Source organism: Bombus huntii, chromosome 16, assembly GCF_024542735.1.
Source record: "Bombus huntii isolate Logan2020A chromosome 16, iyBomHunt1.1, whole genome shotgun sequence".
Taxonomy (NCBI): Eukaryota; Metazoa; Arthropoda; class Insecta; order Hymenoptera; family Apidae; genus Bombus; species Bombus huntii.
In genome coordinates, this window is record NC_066253.1 from 8,364,808 (window position 1) to 8,382,577 (window position 17,770).

At 43.2% G+C, this 17,770-nt stretch overlaps 2 protein-coding genes and 1 pseudogene across 2 annotated transcripts in view; all 3 read right to left on the reverse strand.

Moving 5' to 3' along the window:
• LOC126874333 (uncharacterized) overlaps positions 1 to 13,497 on the reverse strand; it is a 268,457-nt gene extending 254,960 nt beyond the window's left edge. The window contains exon 1 of the mRNA XM_050636255.1: positions 13,304 to 13,497. The gene's annotated coding sequence lies outside the window, so the exon portion shown is untranslated. The remainder of the gene's footprint in view (positions 1 to 13,303) is intronic.
• Positions 36 to 452, reverse strand: LOC126874760 (uncharacterized). Its single transcript, XM_050637119.1, has one exon. The coding sequence runs from the start codon at positions 450 to 452 to the stop codon at positions 36 to 38; it is 417 nt and encodes a 138-aa protein (XP_050493076.1).
• A 3,790-nt stretch (positions 13,498 to 17,287) lies between the features above and the next one.
• Positions 17,288 to 17,405, reverse strand: LOC126874892 (5S ribosomal RNA; annotated as a pseudogene).
• Between the last annotated feature and the right edge of the window lie 365 nt (positions 17,406 to 17,770).

Here is a 17,770-nt window from a genome sequence, read left to right on the forward strand (position 1 = left end):
CCCCTGTTTGCCAGTAGGAGCACGAGGCCCGCTGCCTAATCGGCGAGTATCCTTCCCCGAGAGTTGGTTCTGGGATTGCCCCATTGCGTCGAGTGGGCGTCGAAGTCTCCGAGGACTAGCACCTGGCGGGGAAGGCATCTTCCGACGCACTCGTCGACCCGGTCCAGGAAGTCCTCGAACGCAGCCAGGCCAATGTTGGGGGAAACGTAGACCGCTACCACCGCTACTCCAGCCCACTCGACCGCGACGAAGCCGCTGCCACGGTCGAGCAGGACGCCGGCGGCACCCAAGGCTGGCGTCCACGTTATGGCCGCTGTTCCATCCAGGTCCCCGACCCAGTTGGGAGCGTCGGGAACGCGATACGGCTGGCCATCGCCGCAAGGGCGAACTCGCTCTCCCGGATGGTCTAGAAGAGCAGATCTTGCGCCCTTCTCGACCTGCCGAGAATGCATTGAAGGAGGCGCTTGAACTACTCGGTCACCTCCATGGCCTCCTCCCGACGCTGCTGCTTTGGCGGTACACCCTGGGGTCCTTTCCGCAGCTGGCACGCGGATGGGTCTCCTCCTCTTGACTTTCGGGGGGGGGGGGGGCAGGCCGCTCCGATCATCCTGTGCTTGGCGGGCGCCCCCAGCGACTCGCACAGGGGGCACTTGGGAGCGGAGGCGGGACAGCCTCTGGCGCGATGTCCGCTTCCGCCGCACCTGTAACACAGGTGCCCTCGATCCTCGCTGGACATGCATGTTGCGCGTACGTTCTCCAGCTCCAGGCACCTGAAGCACTGCAGGGGCCGCTCCGGGATGGCTCTGATCCTCGCGGTTGACCAGCCCAGGGCTATTTTCCCTGCCTGGGCTAGTTTTCGGAATCCCGCCACCGGGCACATGATCCACGCCGACCCGAGGCCGCCTCTGGTGGCGCCGATCTCACCGACATGCACCTCCGCGCAGCCACATTCTGCCGCCGAGGCCAGTGCTTGCCGCAGTTCCTCCTTCTTGACCGAAATATCTATCCCGGTCACTCGAAGTTCCGCCTTTCTCCTGTCCCTGTCTCCAGGGACCCTGATAGTGATGGCGCCCGTCATTGCCTTCTTTATTTCGACGATCTCCACACCGAGCTCCGAGAGCGGACTTTCGCACTGGCTGCTTCGAGCACGTCGGCGTACGATATCCTTGCTCCCTCGTTCAGCGTTAGAGTCACCGCGGATGTTCGCTGTGCGGGAGGGAGCGTGGCCGTCTTGGGTGCCTGCGACGGTCCTTTGTTCATTGTGGCGGCGCTACGTCGGCGCGCCTGTCGCCCTTGACTGGGGTTTCTGCTGACCTCCTCTCATCGGTGGAGCCACAGTCGCCCCTTTCCTCGCCGTCTCTCCTCCAGCCGCGGCTGTCTTCTTCTGCTTCTTCTTCATCCTTTTCTTCTTTGCTTCTGCCACTCTCCACTCACCACCCTCCTGCTCCCTCGGGAGCGACGCTGTTTGGATGACACGGCGAGTGGCGGAGCGGCCCGTGCACCAGCCGGCTTCGGGGATGCGTTGTCGTCGGCCTGCGAATCGCTCCTCGATAGTCCTTATTATGGAGGATCCCATCTCTTTGACTATCCTCTCTAGGGCTTCTATGCGTACCCTGTCGCTCTTACCCTCCCGCGGAGGACGGCCGGACTCGGATGCCGGGCCACTGCACCGCGGGCACTCGTGAGCGCAGGCAGCCCTTCTAGACAGTTCCTGGCGAAGGGCTGCGTTTTCCTCCTCCAGAGCTGACAGCCTTGTTGCCTCCACGAGCCTCGTGGCTCCGGTCTCGCTGCCGCGCGCTGGTCCTGTCCTCCTCGGCGATTCGTTCTTCCACGCGGCGGTGAGGTAGCTCGCCGCGTCCTTGAGGGCTTTTATGTACGCCCCCTTGAGGTTGGACGATGATGTCGCAACCCGCATGATTTCAGAGACGTGCATAGTTAGCCCGGCGCTGACGTCCGCGGCCGAGCTCGTCCTTGTTTGGAATGCTAGTTCCTTGGACACGTCCGGGGCTGTGATTATGATCCTCCTCTTCTTTCCCCTGGACGCCGTCGAAGTCACTGATGAGCGCGGCGCGAACGAAGCTACCGATTCTTCGTCGTCGGACTTGGTTCTCGCCCACAATCCTCCTGCCATGGATGACATGGCATCAGCTACCATGGCCGGAGCGAAAAGCACACTCTCCGACCTGTTTGCAGTTTTACGCGAACCCCTTGTCATTCTTCTTTGAGATTCCTCCGCAACCTCCATTCTGCTGCTCCCCGCCTCGCCAAGCGCAGAAACACGTCCGGGGGCCTAGCGGTCCACCCCCGAACGGCCATGGTCGTGAGATGACGACGCAGTGGGGCCCACTTGTCTACCCATAACTGCGTCGTGCAGGAATCTCTCTCACCTACATCGTAAACGTGTTTCTTTTTATTATCTAACTCCGTCATTGTATATAAGTGTTTGTCGGCAAGTCGTCCACGAAAGTTTCCATCCTGGCGCCACTCACTCTTTCGCACCCTACCCCGGTGAAGGCCGGTGCAGGGCGACGGGGAGAAGGTGAGGTGAGTGGTCTTGGCAGATATGGGCCTACCAACTTCTCCGAAATTCTCCGCACCGGATCGGCAAACTGGCGGGTGCCAGAGTCGCCGACCAGCCACCACCCGACTATAGGAGAACGTCAGATTCATCGGGGTTAGGTTGGGGTTAGGTTGGGGTTGGCGCCAGAACGTGGTCCTACGTCCTGAAAACCCATACCCGCCTCATGCTCTCCACCCTTAGCCTAACCCTAACCTAACCCCTTAGGAGAGCCATAGTTACTCCCGCCGTTTACCCGTGCTTTTGTTTTTTTTTTTTTTCAATTCATCCACGTTGAGATGGAAGAGAAAATTCGGTCGAGAATGGGGCCTGTTGTTATAGGTCTCCAATTCCCGACCTGGCTGCTGGGTTTATTTGGTATTAACTTAGTCCTATTTTTCTTTCATACGGTCGAAAATAAGAACTATAGAACAGAATATTAACAAATTTTTGTCAATATTGCGGGCAGGCCAGATATCATTAAGTGCTCTTTTTAAAATCCATCTGGTCCTGCCGCAGCCTTCTTCCTCATCTTGTTAAGTTTCTCACTCACATCCTCAGCGGTGTCGACGGAAACAATTCACTTATTATCAGCTCAGAGGCGCTATTTCTTGGGATTGGGGAATTGAATGGTCCTGCCCGACCCTACAGATCCTCATAGAGCCTCTTCATTTGTATTGCTTTTGCTGGTTGACTGTTTGGTTCCAGGAATGCACGATCGTTGTTAACAGCAACGTTGGCTAACTTCTTAGGACATTCTTTAAACAACCACTGGCAACGTGCGTAGGAGTATCTTTGCTTTTTGTTTCTATAGCAATAATTATTATTCTTTTTATTTCCCTTATTTTGGGGCTTTACCGTTTTATTTCTTTCATCATTCCTGCCTTTCTCTTTCTCTATTGCTCCATATAGAGATGTGTAACCTCCTTTATATAGAGCGTTAACCTCCTTTAACGGCGGGGGTACATCAGTTAGTTTCTCTACTTCTTTTTCTCGTTGGAGTCTCCACTGACGGGTAAACTCCTCATTAAATATTTCCCCGCTAATTTCAGGCTCTTCGCACATCCGCGCATTGCCTGAGTTAACGGGATCGCACTCTTCCTCTGTCACCTCGGCAACCTCCTGAGGGCTGGTATCCTCACTAGCTATCTTTAGTTTCTTTCTCTTGTTCTTTATTTGTTCTACTGTCCTGCTAGTGAGGATTTTACTTATCCCGATATTAGGGTATTTGAAGTCCTTATAGATTTCATCGAATTCCTTCAGGAGAGTTGCCTCCTCTACAGTCCATTTTCTTGTGTTTGGGGGTTCGTTCCCCTTCTTTTCGCGTTTCTTACGGCAGGGTGCGCATGCCGTTCGTGGGTGGATAATCCTCTCTGAGTCCCGAAGCTCATGGGGCAAGCTTCGCATTTATACGCTCCTTCTTTTCTTTGACTAGTGCCACTACACTTTGGAATGTGGCACTTTACCCCATGGAGCTTTGAGAAACTCCTTTCGCAATATAAACATCCCCACTGGATGCGAGCATCCGTGCGGTGTTGACCAAGGTGCCTATCCAGGTCTGATAGCGTCATGAAGAAAAGGTGAACTTGCCTTTTCTCGCAGACCGGACAAGCAATCTTGTCTCCTATTAAAGGCGCTATGATCTTAGGAATCAAATTCGGGGGCCTTGCCAAGTCATTACCCATGGTCCCCTCCGAAGCGAATAAATCCGCCACAGCGCTTCCGGGATCGAAAAGCGGTATAACCGTTAGATTGGCAAGCCGATTCTTTATTCATTTACTTTCATATAGTCTTCCGGTCCTTCGTCGCCGCACTCCGTTTAGCCATGGACGCCGCGTCCGGAGGACCATTCCCCACGCCTACGCCGGCGTACATGTTACCGGCGGTACCACGGGGAGGTAAGAGTGCGACTTGAGCAGACGAGACCGAAGTCTCCCCTGTCCTTGAGCAACTATCACACACCTAGGGACCCATAGCACAACCATTTAACAGAGGCATGCTGTTTACAGGCCTTAAGAGGGTCATAGTTACTCCCGCCATTTACTCGCGCTTTTGTTCCATATTAATTCTCGATATTCATAAAAATAACAATGTAAAACGAAAACTAATAAGATAACTGTTCGCTCTATTTATTTAACACCATCGATAAAGTACTCGCAGTTTAATTACAATCGCTCCAGCGATTTGAGAAGAAAGTGTTTTCGATGTATACTTTGATGTGTGGCAGCACTCGACAACAAATATCGCCACTCGACACTAACTTCTGTCGGACGACGGCAGCGCAGTGGTTAGCGCCTTACCTTACGAATGTTCGTGACCCGGGTTCAAATCCCGGCGACCGGAGTCTGATTTTTCTTCTACGCATCAAAAACGGAAGAAAATCAGCAGTACCCCATCAGCGACATCTACAGCCAGCAGCTCAATTATCACGGACAACACGGATACCTCAGATATAATACTTGATGTGAAATTTGTATACATAAATAGTCACTTTTAGTAATAGAGACCTTCAGATTCGTAAGAAATAAATGTCACACTTGAATATCATCATTCGCAATACAACTAACATTCATTCCTTATAAAATGTTCCAAGTATAAATTTTTTCTACCCACTACGAGAAATACAATAAATTTTGATCGGTATAGTACAAGTACAGCAAATTGAAGTCGTTCGTCCTGAATTCTTCGTCATTTTATTACGTCGTCAAGGGATTAACCCAACAACGCGTATAAGTAGATGAATTGTACGATATTATACTTTTTAGTAATTTATACTTGCATAGCCTTAGCAATGCTACGTCTACTTTGACTAGAACAGACAGCGAGCTGCCTGCATACTGATCATGCACAAAAATAGCATTGTGTCTACACTGGAGCTGGCGAACAACTCGTGAACAGAACACAAGCAGACCTGTTCGCGACTGTACAGCCACATAATAGGCGGAAGTGATACAGTAAAGTCGTAAAGTAAAGCATTAAGTAGAATCATCAATTGATCTAACAATATACCGTATACATTCTGCACTTACGCAGGCACTCTTGCGTCAGTTGTCTGAAATTTTAATTCAATTGGCTTAATTAATTTAATATCTATTTTGATATATCAGTTCATAATACAGACAGGATTTTTGATTGCTTACTTTTTAATTGCTCTTAGCAGCTTTTACGGAAAAACCACGTTTTCTATCGCTTCGTTAGAATTTTGTGTTACAATTAAAATTGCATCAGAATCGTTCTGAAACTACCAATTTATTCATGTTCCTAAGTGCGTTACTCTTCTTGAAGCATTCTGTTACAAACTTTAAAAACCAGTCCATATATCCTTAAAAGTAAGAATGGAAGTTTTTCACTTTTATAAACAAAAACTTTAAACGGCAGCAAAGTTAAATTTTACTTGGATATCAGTATATTTGCAAAACTTACAGCACCGATTTCTAACCCTATCTTATTTATTTTCAGAAAACTGTAATCTAACGATTTAAGAAAATTATGTGTTATATCATAATTGTAACTGTAATGTATTTTGTTTGATGATGAGTAACATACAACGTACTTCGAGATAATCTTTCCACGGAAATTCCACTTGCCTCGATAAAAAAGATTTGCTTGTATCGCAGAATGAGCAAAAAGCGACACGTGTAGAGGTGTCTATGAGAATTGGTGTGTCAACTTATGGCTATATGACGCTATTATATGATGAATTGCACGACTGTGTTAATAGTTCATGACACGTTTGGCGATATCGAGAATGTAGCCGCCAGATCCCAATAGGTTATACAAAGCCAGATTTTCTGCATCCATAAAGTGATTTCTACACGTTGATCCTTAACGAATCTTCATAGGTGTCCACTATCTTCGATGTCCGTGTCATAAATCTTAATTTTAAAACACATATTTGCCTGGAAAATAGAGTTTGTCAACATTGTAAATCGTTTATCTTCCTAATTACATGTTATTAACATGGGAATTTAACATTGTATCAAAGCTATTAAATCTTTGAATGCAAGTATGCCATACTTTTTACTTTTTCTTGCAGGAGAGAAAATCTTATGTGCACAACAATTTCAAAATAAATAACATACTTTTTATTTGCTTGTTGCATTAAATTTATGCTTGTTTCGACAGTTCTGAACATTTTAAAAGTAAAGAATGATGTTAGAAATATCTGCTTTTTTGCAAAGTTTGTCAACTATTTTTAAATCTTTTGCTCTATTACCTTCAAAATATAATCAAAAAAATCTACAGAAATTGATTTATCACGTTTATCATCTCTTGTGATCTTTACATAAAGTAATACCAATGCCACTGCAACGAATATTTTATCTTCAAGAAGCCAGCGCGTGTTGACAACTCTAAAATTTTAACACTTGAACTTAGCAATAATCACTGGATCAATTACTGGATCAATTTATGAAAAAAGATGCATTTATGAAATTCTTATTATAACATGGACTATCCGAATACCGTGCAGATCAATACCCGAACGAGATAACGAGATAATCACGAAGGTTTCAATAAGTCGCTGACAATTTTTAGATTTATTTTATTTTCTATAAGCGGCCTAATGCCTATGGAAGCTAATACACATTTAGCTATCGCAGAGGCATAAATTACAGACATAAATTAAAATAAGTTTAATCATTGTATTTAAGTATTTAATTTGTCTAAAAATTTATTTTTTTAACTAAAAGTAGCTTCGTTTATACTAAAATGATTTTGAAAAAAATTGACTAGCATTAATAATAACATAATAACAAAAAATTTTCTTAACAAAATTTCAATATTTATATGTACATATGTTACGTTTTAAAACATGCAAGAAAATATGTGAAATCTTTGTTGGCAAAGCGTGAAAGAAGGCTGCTTCTGAATAGAAATCTTAGGGCATGTGTTAGCTACGATAATCATTGGTTTCTCTAGGATTTTTGCTTTCTGTCTCGTTCAATAGCCGACTACATGTTGTGTATCTAAAAAATAATTTAAAAACGATATCGTTGCAGAAGTTCCGAGCTGGAAAATTTCGTAATCTTTCCGGGAGCTTCTAACGCCTCACGTTTGTCCTCGTTAGGAGGAGACGCATCTGCGAAGGTGGTTGCAACAGCTCAGATATCGTTGATTTAAAAATTAACATCAACGATATTCACAATTACACTTAATCCTAGGTTCAACTAGTTTAACTAGGTTTTCTTACAATTTTATATTTTCAAGTAATTTAAGTATATTTCGTAATATATCGAATGTAAATACGAAACTCGAACAATAAGAACGATAACTAAATTAATATTACGTCCACATGATACATTACAATTACATTATCAAACGCAATATCGAAAGATCATAGCAAGCTTCTTCCTATTCGAAAATATAAATAACTAATCGAGGTATATATGTATGCTTTTAAATACATTGTTTTATATTATCTAATGCACATTCATACATAGGTGCATTTATCACCTACTTTTGTAAACATTATTTATATACCATCACGAACATTATTTACGATAAAGGAAAACGAAATAATTAAACAATTGTAGTTATTCAATCCGATTCTAATTGTTCGAGATTTGTGATAATGAGCTTGGGCGCGAGGCGACAGTCAGTCGCCAAACGTGGCCGCGGTCAAGGGATGAACGCTTTGTCTAACAAAGGTATGGAGTAACTCTATAGCTCTCCTTAAAAGAAATACTTGTGAAATATTTGTCCCGTGGCTCGCCCCACGCAGACCCTATTCTTCGAGTAAGATGATTGCCAGATGTCGATGCGTCTCCGCAGTACATGTTCAGCTAGCCTGAGGGCCCGTTATAAATCTTAAGATTTAGTTAACTAAAGTCCTTCAAACAGACAAACAGTCTTTATCCCAACTACGAGAAGATAGGGGAGACCTATTTTTTTTTTCAACGAACAGCGTCTTCCACTACTTTCAACTACGGCAACTTTTCCTCGCGGGCGGCTAGCATCTTTTTCTAACCACCGATATGGAGATTGACCAATTAGCAGCAACGTCAATTTCCCTTACTTTCTGAACGAAGGCTATCCTCGACAAATCCGATGATCTCGTGCCCTTAGAACACCCCATATAGTTTTCCTCTGAAACTATCGTCACTAGCGTCGCGAGTGCCTAATCGTCGTGATTAATTGTCAAGACTGTAACAGCTCCATTATTGTAATAAACTATACCTGTGTTGTACCGTATCAATGGTTAATCCCCGTGAAGATTCATTTGACGCCCATAACCCTACTCCTAGCGCTAACCCAACAAATATATACCATATGACACATACCGACCCAATAGCACACCAGATATAAAGGAAAAGAATCTGTCCTACTCGAGTATCGCCAAACAACCATCAGAACAGAAAAAAGGCATTCTAAGGAACAAACCTTGAACAATGGCGGAAAACACAACAACGAAAAGGTCGCCATAACGATGTCAGAAATGGAAAATCTCATTAGTGGGCAAGCAAAGCAGGTAAAGCCATTTCCAATAATGCTGAATTTTGAGCACTCTTCTAAAACAGTTCTGCCCGAGCAGTCGAGCTAGGCGGACGTAAAATATAGTGCTTCTGACATAGTGCAAGTGAACCAACCAAGGATGGAAAAAGTTCCAACGATAAGAATATTAAATAAAGGAGAAACATACACTATAAATAGGGCAGTAGACCAACAGTGCCCAATCAAAACAATAAGTGAAGTACAGGACTGCTCAAATACAAAAGAAATAGAAATGGAAATAATACAAGAAGACGACGTAAAGAGCAATACCAACAAGGATCTACCACAACATAACGAAAGCTGGAACACTGTAACTCCCAGCAAAAAAAGAAAAATAAACTCAAACACAAACGATAGGAGGACCACAGAAACAGAAAGACAGCAATGGCTACAGGAAATTCCCACACAAAACTCCTTCAGCTCACTGACAGAAGAGATGGACACAGACCCTACAGAAAAGCCAAGAACACACACGCCTAAGCCACCGCCAATCTACATAGACGCAACAATAATAGACCCCCTCATTGACCTGCTAAACAGCACAGCAGGAAAAGAAAACTACACTATCAAACAGCTCAAACTGGACCAGGTAAAGGTACAAACCAATACCGCAGAAACCTACAGAACAGTAACTAAAGCGCTAAAGGAAAAAAACGCTGGGTATCACACTTACCAACCCAAATCCGACAGAAGCTACAAAGCAGTAATCAGAGGTCTGCACCCTAAAACAAATACAAACAAAATATGCTAGGAATTGGCCAAGATTGGACACCAGGTAAGAACGATCAACAATATAACCACATTTGACACTAAGCAACAACTACCGCTATTCCTAATAGAGCTAGACCCGAAAAGTAACAACAAAGAAATATTTGAAATTAAAAAAACTTAAACACAATAATCACAGTCGAGCCACCCAGATAAAAAAGACATACCACAATGCATGCGGTGTCAACAATACGGACACACAAAAAACTACTGCAACAGAAACCCGGAGTGTGTCAAATGAGCAGGAAAGCACCTAACAGTGAACTGCCCACACACGGGACAAATAAACGACGTAAAATGTCACAATTGCGGTGGAAATCACCCAGCCAACTACAAAGGCTGCGTAGTCAGAAAACAACTACAAAGCAAACTTTTCCCGCCGATTCGAAACAGGACACATAACAATTTCCACACGCAACAGGACAACACAGAATCTATGTCAACACCAAATACACAGCATGTAATGAACAATAACAACAGTAACACCAACACCGTTAGAAACCGAAGCTACGCGCAAGTAGTCAACCGGTCGTCACCCTTAGACAATCAAGAACAAAACAACCACAGCAACGACGATACAGAAATCAAAGAGCTAATAAAACATTCCATAAAAAACGCCTAAATACTCAGAAAAATGATAAGCGAACAAAACGAACTCCTCAGACAGCAAACACAGCAGATAACAGTCTTGTTACAATTACTTACTAATATGATGAGCAAAAAATAAAAATAGACACGCTTAAAATTGCAGCCTGGAACTCTAACGCCCTACAAACAAAGGGCCCTAGAAACGAAAGCATTCCTGTATAGCAATAACATCGATATACTACTCGTTTCAGAAACACACCTCACAATAAACAGCTGTATAAAAATACCGCACTACACCATATACGAAACCAAGCATCCCTCAGGGAAAGCACACGGAGGGACAGCAGTAGTAATAAAAAACGACATTAAACATCACCTACACAGCCAGGTCAGTAAGGAATATTTACAAGCAACCACCGTTACCGTACAGACTAACAGCAACCAACTGCAGTTGTCAGCAGTATACGTACCGCCGCGACACAAAATCACAACGCAAATGTGGGAAGACTACTTCCGACACTTAGGTGACAAGTATATTGCAGCGGGAGACTATATCTCAAAGCACACACTATGGGGATCAAGAATCACCACACCTCGAGGCAGAACCTTGGAAAAATACATCAGAAATTATAACCTCAATACATTATCCACAGGAAGACCGACATACTGGCCGAGAGACCTGAGCAGACCTGACCTGCTAGACTTTGCAGTTACAAAGGGATTAAACGCAAATAAACTAAACATAGCACCCAGCCTCGAGCTTAGCTCCGTCCATACGCCCATAATAATTACATACAGAAACAAACCAATACTTTACAGCAGCACAGAGAAGCTATGCAATAAAACCACCAAATGGCAAACATTCAAAGAAATAATGGAGAGCAAAATCAGTTGCAACATCCCACTGAAAACACCTGAACACATCGATCAAGCAGTAACAACACTCACAGAAACTATCCAAGAAGCAGCAAAGGCAACCACTATGCCTGAAACAACCAACAGACAAACAAAAACAGTTCCACTAGACATCCTCGAAAAAATTAGAGAAAAAAGAAAAGCGAAAGCAAAATGGCAAAAACACAGAACAAAAGAAAACAAAAAACACCTAAACAAACTCACAAAAGAAACGAAAAAACAAAATAAAAGAGCACAACAACAACGAGTTCACAAAGTTCATCGAGTCACTATCTGCTCACGAGAACTACAACTACTCCCTCTGGAAAGCCATGAAAAGAATAAAGAAGACAACAAAAATGCTACCAGCAATCAGAAGAGCAGACAACACATGGGCAAGAAGCAACGAAGAGCAAGCTGAAGAATTTTCCAACCACCTATGCAACACATTCACCCCACGCAACATCAACAACAGCAACCACAATAGTCATACGGACGAGGACGCGCTAACAACTAGTACACCAACTGACTATCACTACACCATACCCAAAGCAACAGCACAAGAAATCAGAAACATAATTGAGAAAACAAAAAACAATAAAGCACCAGGAATCGACCTAATTAACGGCAAAATCTTGAAAAATCTTCCGCCAAAAGCGATAAGACAAATCACAATAATAGTAAACGCAATACTAAGAATACAATACTTTCCAAAAGCTTGGAAACTGGCACAAATCATAATGATACCCAAACCAGGCAAAGACCCACACGAAACCAAGTCCTACCGACCAATCTCACTACTTCCGGTGTTCTCCAAGATACTAGAGAAAATAATCTACAACCGGATAAAACCAATAATAGAGAAGAACCAGTTAATACCGGACCACCAATTCGGATTCTGAAACAAACACTCCACAATAGAACAAACGCACAGACTCGTCAATGAAATCCTACAGGCGCTGGAAGCAAAACAATACTGCACGGCACTCTTTATGGACATCGAAAAAGCATTCGATAAAATAAACCACACTAGCCTACTACAATCAATCAGGAAACAGTTCTCGGGGCAGATATATCAACTAATCAAATCATACCTAAGCAGCAGAAGCTTCATAGTAAAAATCAAAAAGACACACTCGGAAGCTAAAGAAATCAAGGTAGGAGTTCCGCAAGGAAGCGTCCTTGGACCAATTCTATACACATTATACACGGTCAACATACCAACAACTAACAACTGCAAAATACTGACATTCGCGGATGACACAGCTGTACTAGTCAGGCACACTAACCCTGCAACAGCAGTTACACTACTACAAGAACATATCACAAAAATAGAAAAGTGGCTTCAAGCAAAACAAATCAAAACAAACCCCGAAAAATGCAAACACATTACATTCACACTGCGAAAACAGAAACCACCAAACATTGTACTAAACGACACACGCATAATACAAACAAGGCAAGTCAAATACCTAGGACTCCACTTATATTCACGACTCACATGGAAACAGCATATTAAAGCAACAATAGATAAAATACAGATGGCAAGGAGTCAAATGTACTGGCTAACAAGTCGAAAATCCAAACTAAGCATAGAGAACAAACTAAAAATATGTCGGAGATGAAAGAACACCGGAGCCTTTGAAATTTTGGATAATCCCGCAACATTGTAACCTAGAGTCTACTATAGCTGTAATTGAACAATTGTAGTTATTCAATCCGATTGTAATTGTTCGAGAGTTGTGATAATGAGCTTGGGCTCGAGGCGACAGTCAGTCGCCGAACGTAGCCGCGGTCACGGGATGAACGCTTTGTCTAACAAAGGTATGGAGTAATTCTATAGCTCTCCTTAAAAGAAATATTCGTGGCGACACGCGACAGTAAACATTCCAACGGTTTCGGTCCCATGGCTCGCCACACGCAGGTACTCGAGAAACTAATGACAATGATCCTAGGTTCAATAACGAATCCGCGGTCGACGGGATGATAGATGAACGCACTCACAAAATCTAAGTCGGATGCGTAATATTCACTGGTCGTAAAGGGTTACTCCTCTCATCAGTGAGATCGCGAGCGAGAATGCCTTTCCCGTCCCGATGATGCCACAGAGGAAAACTATAATGGGGTGTGTCTAAGGACACGAGATCATCGGATTCGTCGAGAAAAGCCTTCGTTCAGAAAGTAAGGGAAATTGACGTTACTGCTAATTGGTCAATCTCCATATCGGTGGTTAGAAAGAGATGCTAGCCGCCCTCGAGGGAAAGTTGCTAGTGGGAGACGCCGCTCGTTGAAAAATAGGTCTCCCCTATCTTCCCGTAGTTGGGACAAAGACCGTTTGTCTGTTTGAAGGACTTTAGTTAACTAAATCTTAAGATTTATAACGGGCCCTCGAGCTAGCTGAACATGTACTGCGGAGACGCATCGACATCTGGCAATCATCTTACTCGAAGAATAGGGTCTGCGTGTGGCGAGCCACGGGACCGAAATCGTTGGAATGTTTACTGTCGAGTGTTACAACTATTTCCTTTTTAAAGAGAGCTATAGAATTATTCCATGCCTTTGTTAGACAAAGCGTTCATCCCGTGACCGCGGCTACGTTCGGCGATTGACTGTCGCCTCGAGCCCAAGCTCATTATCACAACTCTCGAACAATTACAATCGGATTGAATAACTACAATTGTTCAATTACAGCTATAGTAGACTCTAGGTTACAATGTTGCGGAATTATCCAAAATTTCAAAGGCTCCGGTGTTCTTTCATCTCCGACGTATAAATAAGCGTAGCGACATAGAAGAGAGAGAGATAATTCCTTAGTTCAGAGTTCCTCAGTTCCCCAGTTCTTGTTAGTCTTGTTAATCGACGTGTTTGCATTTGTCAATTTGTAAATTATTGCAAATCTATCAAATTAAAATCTTGTAATTAATAAGAGTGAAAACGTATTGCGAACGATTCGAGTAACTTCGAGTATTTGAAATTTCAACGACAATTCTGACAATTTCCTATTAGAATATGAATAAACATTTTTTGTGAAGAATATTTGTCTAATAATATAATAGGATTAAGCGAATATTTATTTTCACCAACTTTAATCCTCTCCCGTGCCAGTACTCCTGCGCGTAGCAGGTCAGCCGAAACGTGGAGTTTAATTGTCAATCGCATTAAATAACAGACAACACTACAATTTAATCTGAATTCAAAAATTAACGGCAACACAACCAAAACGAACCAAACAAAAACGTAACAATATTGATTTCTGATCCGGAGTCTAATAGTAAATTTGTCTTAGTTTTTAAATCTGAGGAGACTATTCTAGCGGTGGGAGTACTTGGAGTTTCGTTCATTTTTATTGAAACAATCCGGAGAGTCCAAATCTGAGTCCGATCCTTGGTGATTTTCTTTTGTCAATTCTTCTCGTATTTTCTTCTCTTTTTGATCCAGCAGGAAGGTTTTCCCACAGTATTTGGTGGTGGTTCCGTTGGTTTTACAGCCGGCTTTACATTCGCTCTGGTTTTTGTTGTTGATCGTGTAGTTGATTTTACGGGGATCGCTGCTCGTGTTTGTTTTACTGGCGTAGGTGCCGGCTTTCTTGCTACTGCCTGTACTCTCGGGCGATTCGGAATATCGTTCCTTCGTGGCTCGCCCCATTCTCCCGAAAGACGTGCCCGGTTTCCCGATTGTTCCGATGCATAGGGTACGATTATCCTAGCGTCTACTCTGGCTTTGAATGTATAACAATCTTTTATCAAATGCCCAGGTTTTTTGCAATAATTGCATGTTAGCGCATTTTGTCTCGGAGCGTTTGGGCCATTTTGCGGCGGCGATATAGGTCTTCGATCCTGGCGGTTATTTCCGATGTTTTTACTATTGCTCGGGGGACGAACGTTGTTACGATTGTAATTGTTCGGAGGTGTCGGACGTTGGTATTGCGTTCTGTCGTTTGCTCGTTTTAATTCTCGCGTTGCTTTAACAGCTTGGCGATACGAGTTCTTCTAAAGAATGGTATCCCGCTATTTTTACTCGCAAATATACCTCGTTTGGGAGTCCCTTAACGAAGGCCTCCCTTGTGTCCCAATCTATTGTGTCTTGAACATCCTGAGATATAATACCGCAATCATATCTTTCTCCGTCCATTATTGCTAACCTAAGGTTTCTGACGCGATCTATATAGTCTAGTATGTCTTCCCCCGGTCGTTCCAATATTGTTCCTAATTCTCCCTTATATTCGTTAAGGGATTTCCCTGGGCCGATCATATCCTTTAATTTGTTCCCGAAATCGTCCAAACTGTTTAGCTGACTGTCCTCTACGGCGAGGTACCCGTGCCCGCGAAGCTTATTCATTAATAATTTTACCAATTGAGGCCCCTGATGCCGCGGAATCATGTTTCGTGCGCGCTCGCATGCTCTTAAAAATTGAAATACTGAGGGTCGATGTCTGTCGAATATTGGTACTGACTCGATCGCGTCTTTTAACTTAATTGGTTGGGGGCTACCGTCTGTCGGTATTGTCACCTGAGGAATTATCGGCAGTGATACGGGTGTCTCGATTTCCTTTTTTGTTTTGAGTGAACGCATGTCGTCTTGTAATTCATTGGTTTTTGTACTCATGTCGGCTCATTACTCGAAAATTTGCATCACATTCTCTTAGTTTTTCTGACAATGTCAAGAGCATGTCTTCGTTCAATGATTCTAATGGAGTTGCCATATTCTCTATTATATTTTGTCAATAACCGTAAGAACTTTAATCCTCTGTGGAGCGCATCCCACCGCTGCCACGAAAAAAATATTTTAATTGTTATTGTTACGTTTTCAATTGAGTTGTTGTTTTAGTTTTTCTTTTTTTTTTATTCTTACTTTCTTGGGCCCGTTACTATAGTAATTTACAATTATATGTATATGTATGTATGTATATGTATGTATATGTATAAATATGTATATGTATATGTATTTATCCGTGTAAGTTGTCGATAATGATATTGTAGTCATCTAGGGGGACAACGGGGCAAGTTATCTTTCCAAAAGCCAGAAAACTTTTTTCGGTTTCGGTAAGATCCATGTAAGCGTTTATACACTCATTATACGCACATTCGGCAATGCTTTGCTGTAGTTCGCTCCGGTACTCCACACAGCAAGTGTGTTGGCGTATCTTCGTGTAATTCTTGATCCTCCGGATCCAATCAGTCCTTGACAAATAAAAACATATTGGAACTAGTAAGCAGAGCGGATTAGATGGACGCAACAACTGAATAACAATTCCTCGTAAGCATCCGGGTAGTCCGTAGGTAAGATTCCATCCGGAAGGTATAACAATTGGTTCTTCTGATTGTTAAATTCAACGCCCATTCTGTGTAACAGAACAAAAATATTTTATTATTAACATGTCTCGCTTTATTATGAAGTTTTTGTTGATTCATTTTGTCAGTGCGTCACAATGGGATTTTCCTTTCGGGGTATTGCCTTTATCTTTCAGGGTTTCATATATTCCTTCTAATTCGTCAATCATGGACGGGTTGATAGCTGATTACGATCCAGTTTTCCTTTCTCGTGACTGTTCGTTAACAGATTTTATACAACAATCAAGATGCACAACCCGTCATCTGGAAGCCGACACTACTCACCGCGTGTCAATGCAAGGGAGAAAAACAACAAACAAAACATATCTTATTAAATAAAATATAAGAATATAGACAAAATCACTCCAATAAAATAACACCCGCTGGGAACACATTTAGGCATATATACACACATGAATAAATAAGGCACTGTTACCAAGTAAAGTCAAAATCTACACACGGAACATCAGGATACATTTCACGAAACCTATCTAAACACCATGAGAGTACTTCAGGACAAGTACCCCCCCTTGATCAGAGGAATGGTGGCGTAGGAAAGCCTCCAACACTTGATCAGGAATCTCCTCTGAGAAACGAACCTTCGCGCTGGCATCCGTATTAACCACCGCATGGGGGGCGCGGCGGGCCCAGCGCGCTCTGCCAACGCCACACGGAATCCCAGGCGATCACCCATCCAAGTACTATCCGTGCCCGGCGCTGCTTAACTTTCGTGATCTAACGGGAACGAATGCACTCAGCGCGGCCAGGGCGTTGGCTACTTTCACTTGAACTGGAATGCATTTAACTATGTGTACTGCTTCTCCTGCGACCAAAGCCATGTGTCCTGGAGTTTTGGTTATTGCATACGCAAATTCATCAGGTAATATAGTTGCTAGACTTAATGCATTCTCTATTATTTTCTTTTCCGAGATGCATCTTAGTGTCGATATATCCTGATAGAGTGCCGTTATTTGTCTTCTGACAGTTTTTCTACGTAAATGAATTTTGAGTTAACGTATGCGAATATATCCAAATTTTTGACTGCTGTTTTACGTTTGGGTATAAATGTATTTCCTTTAGTCGTTTCTAGGAAAAAGAGCTTGGGGTGTTCTGTGGATAACAGGGTGTATCCGCACAAAGG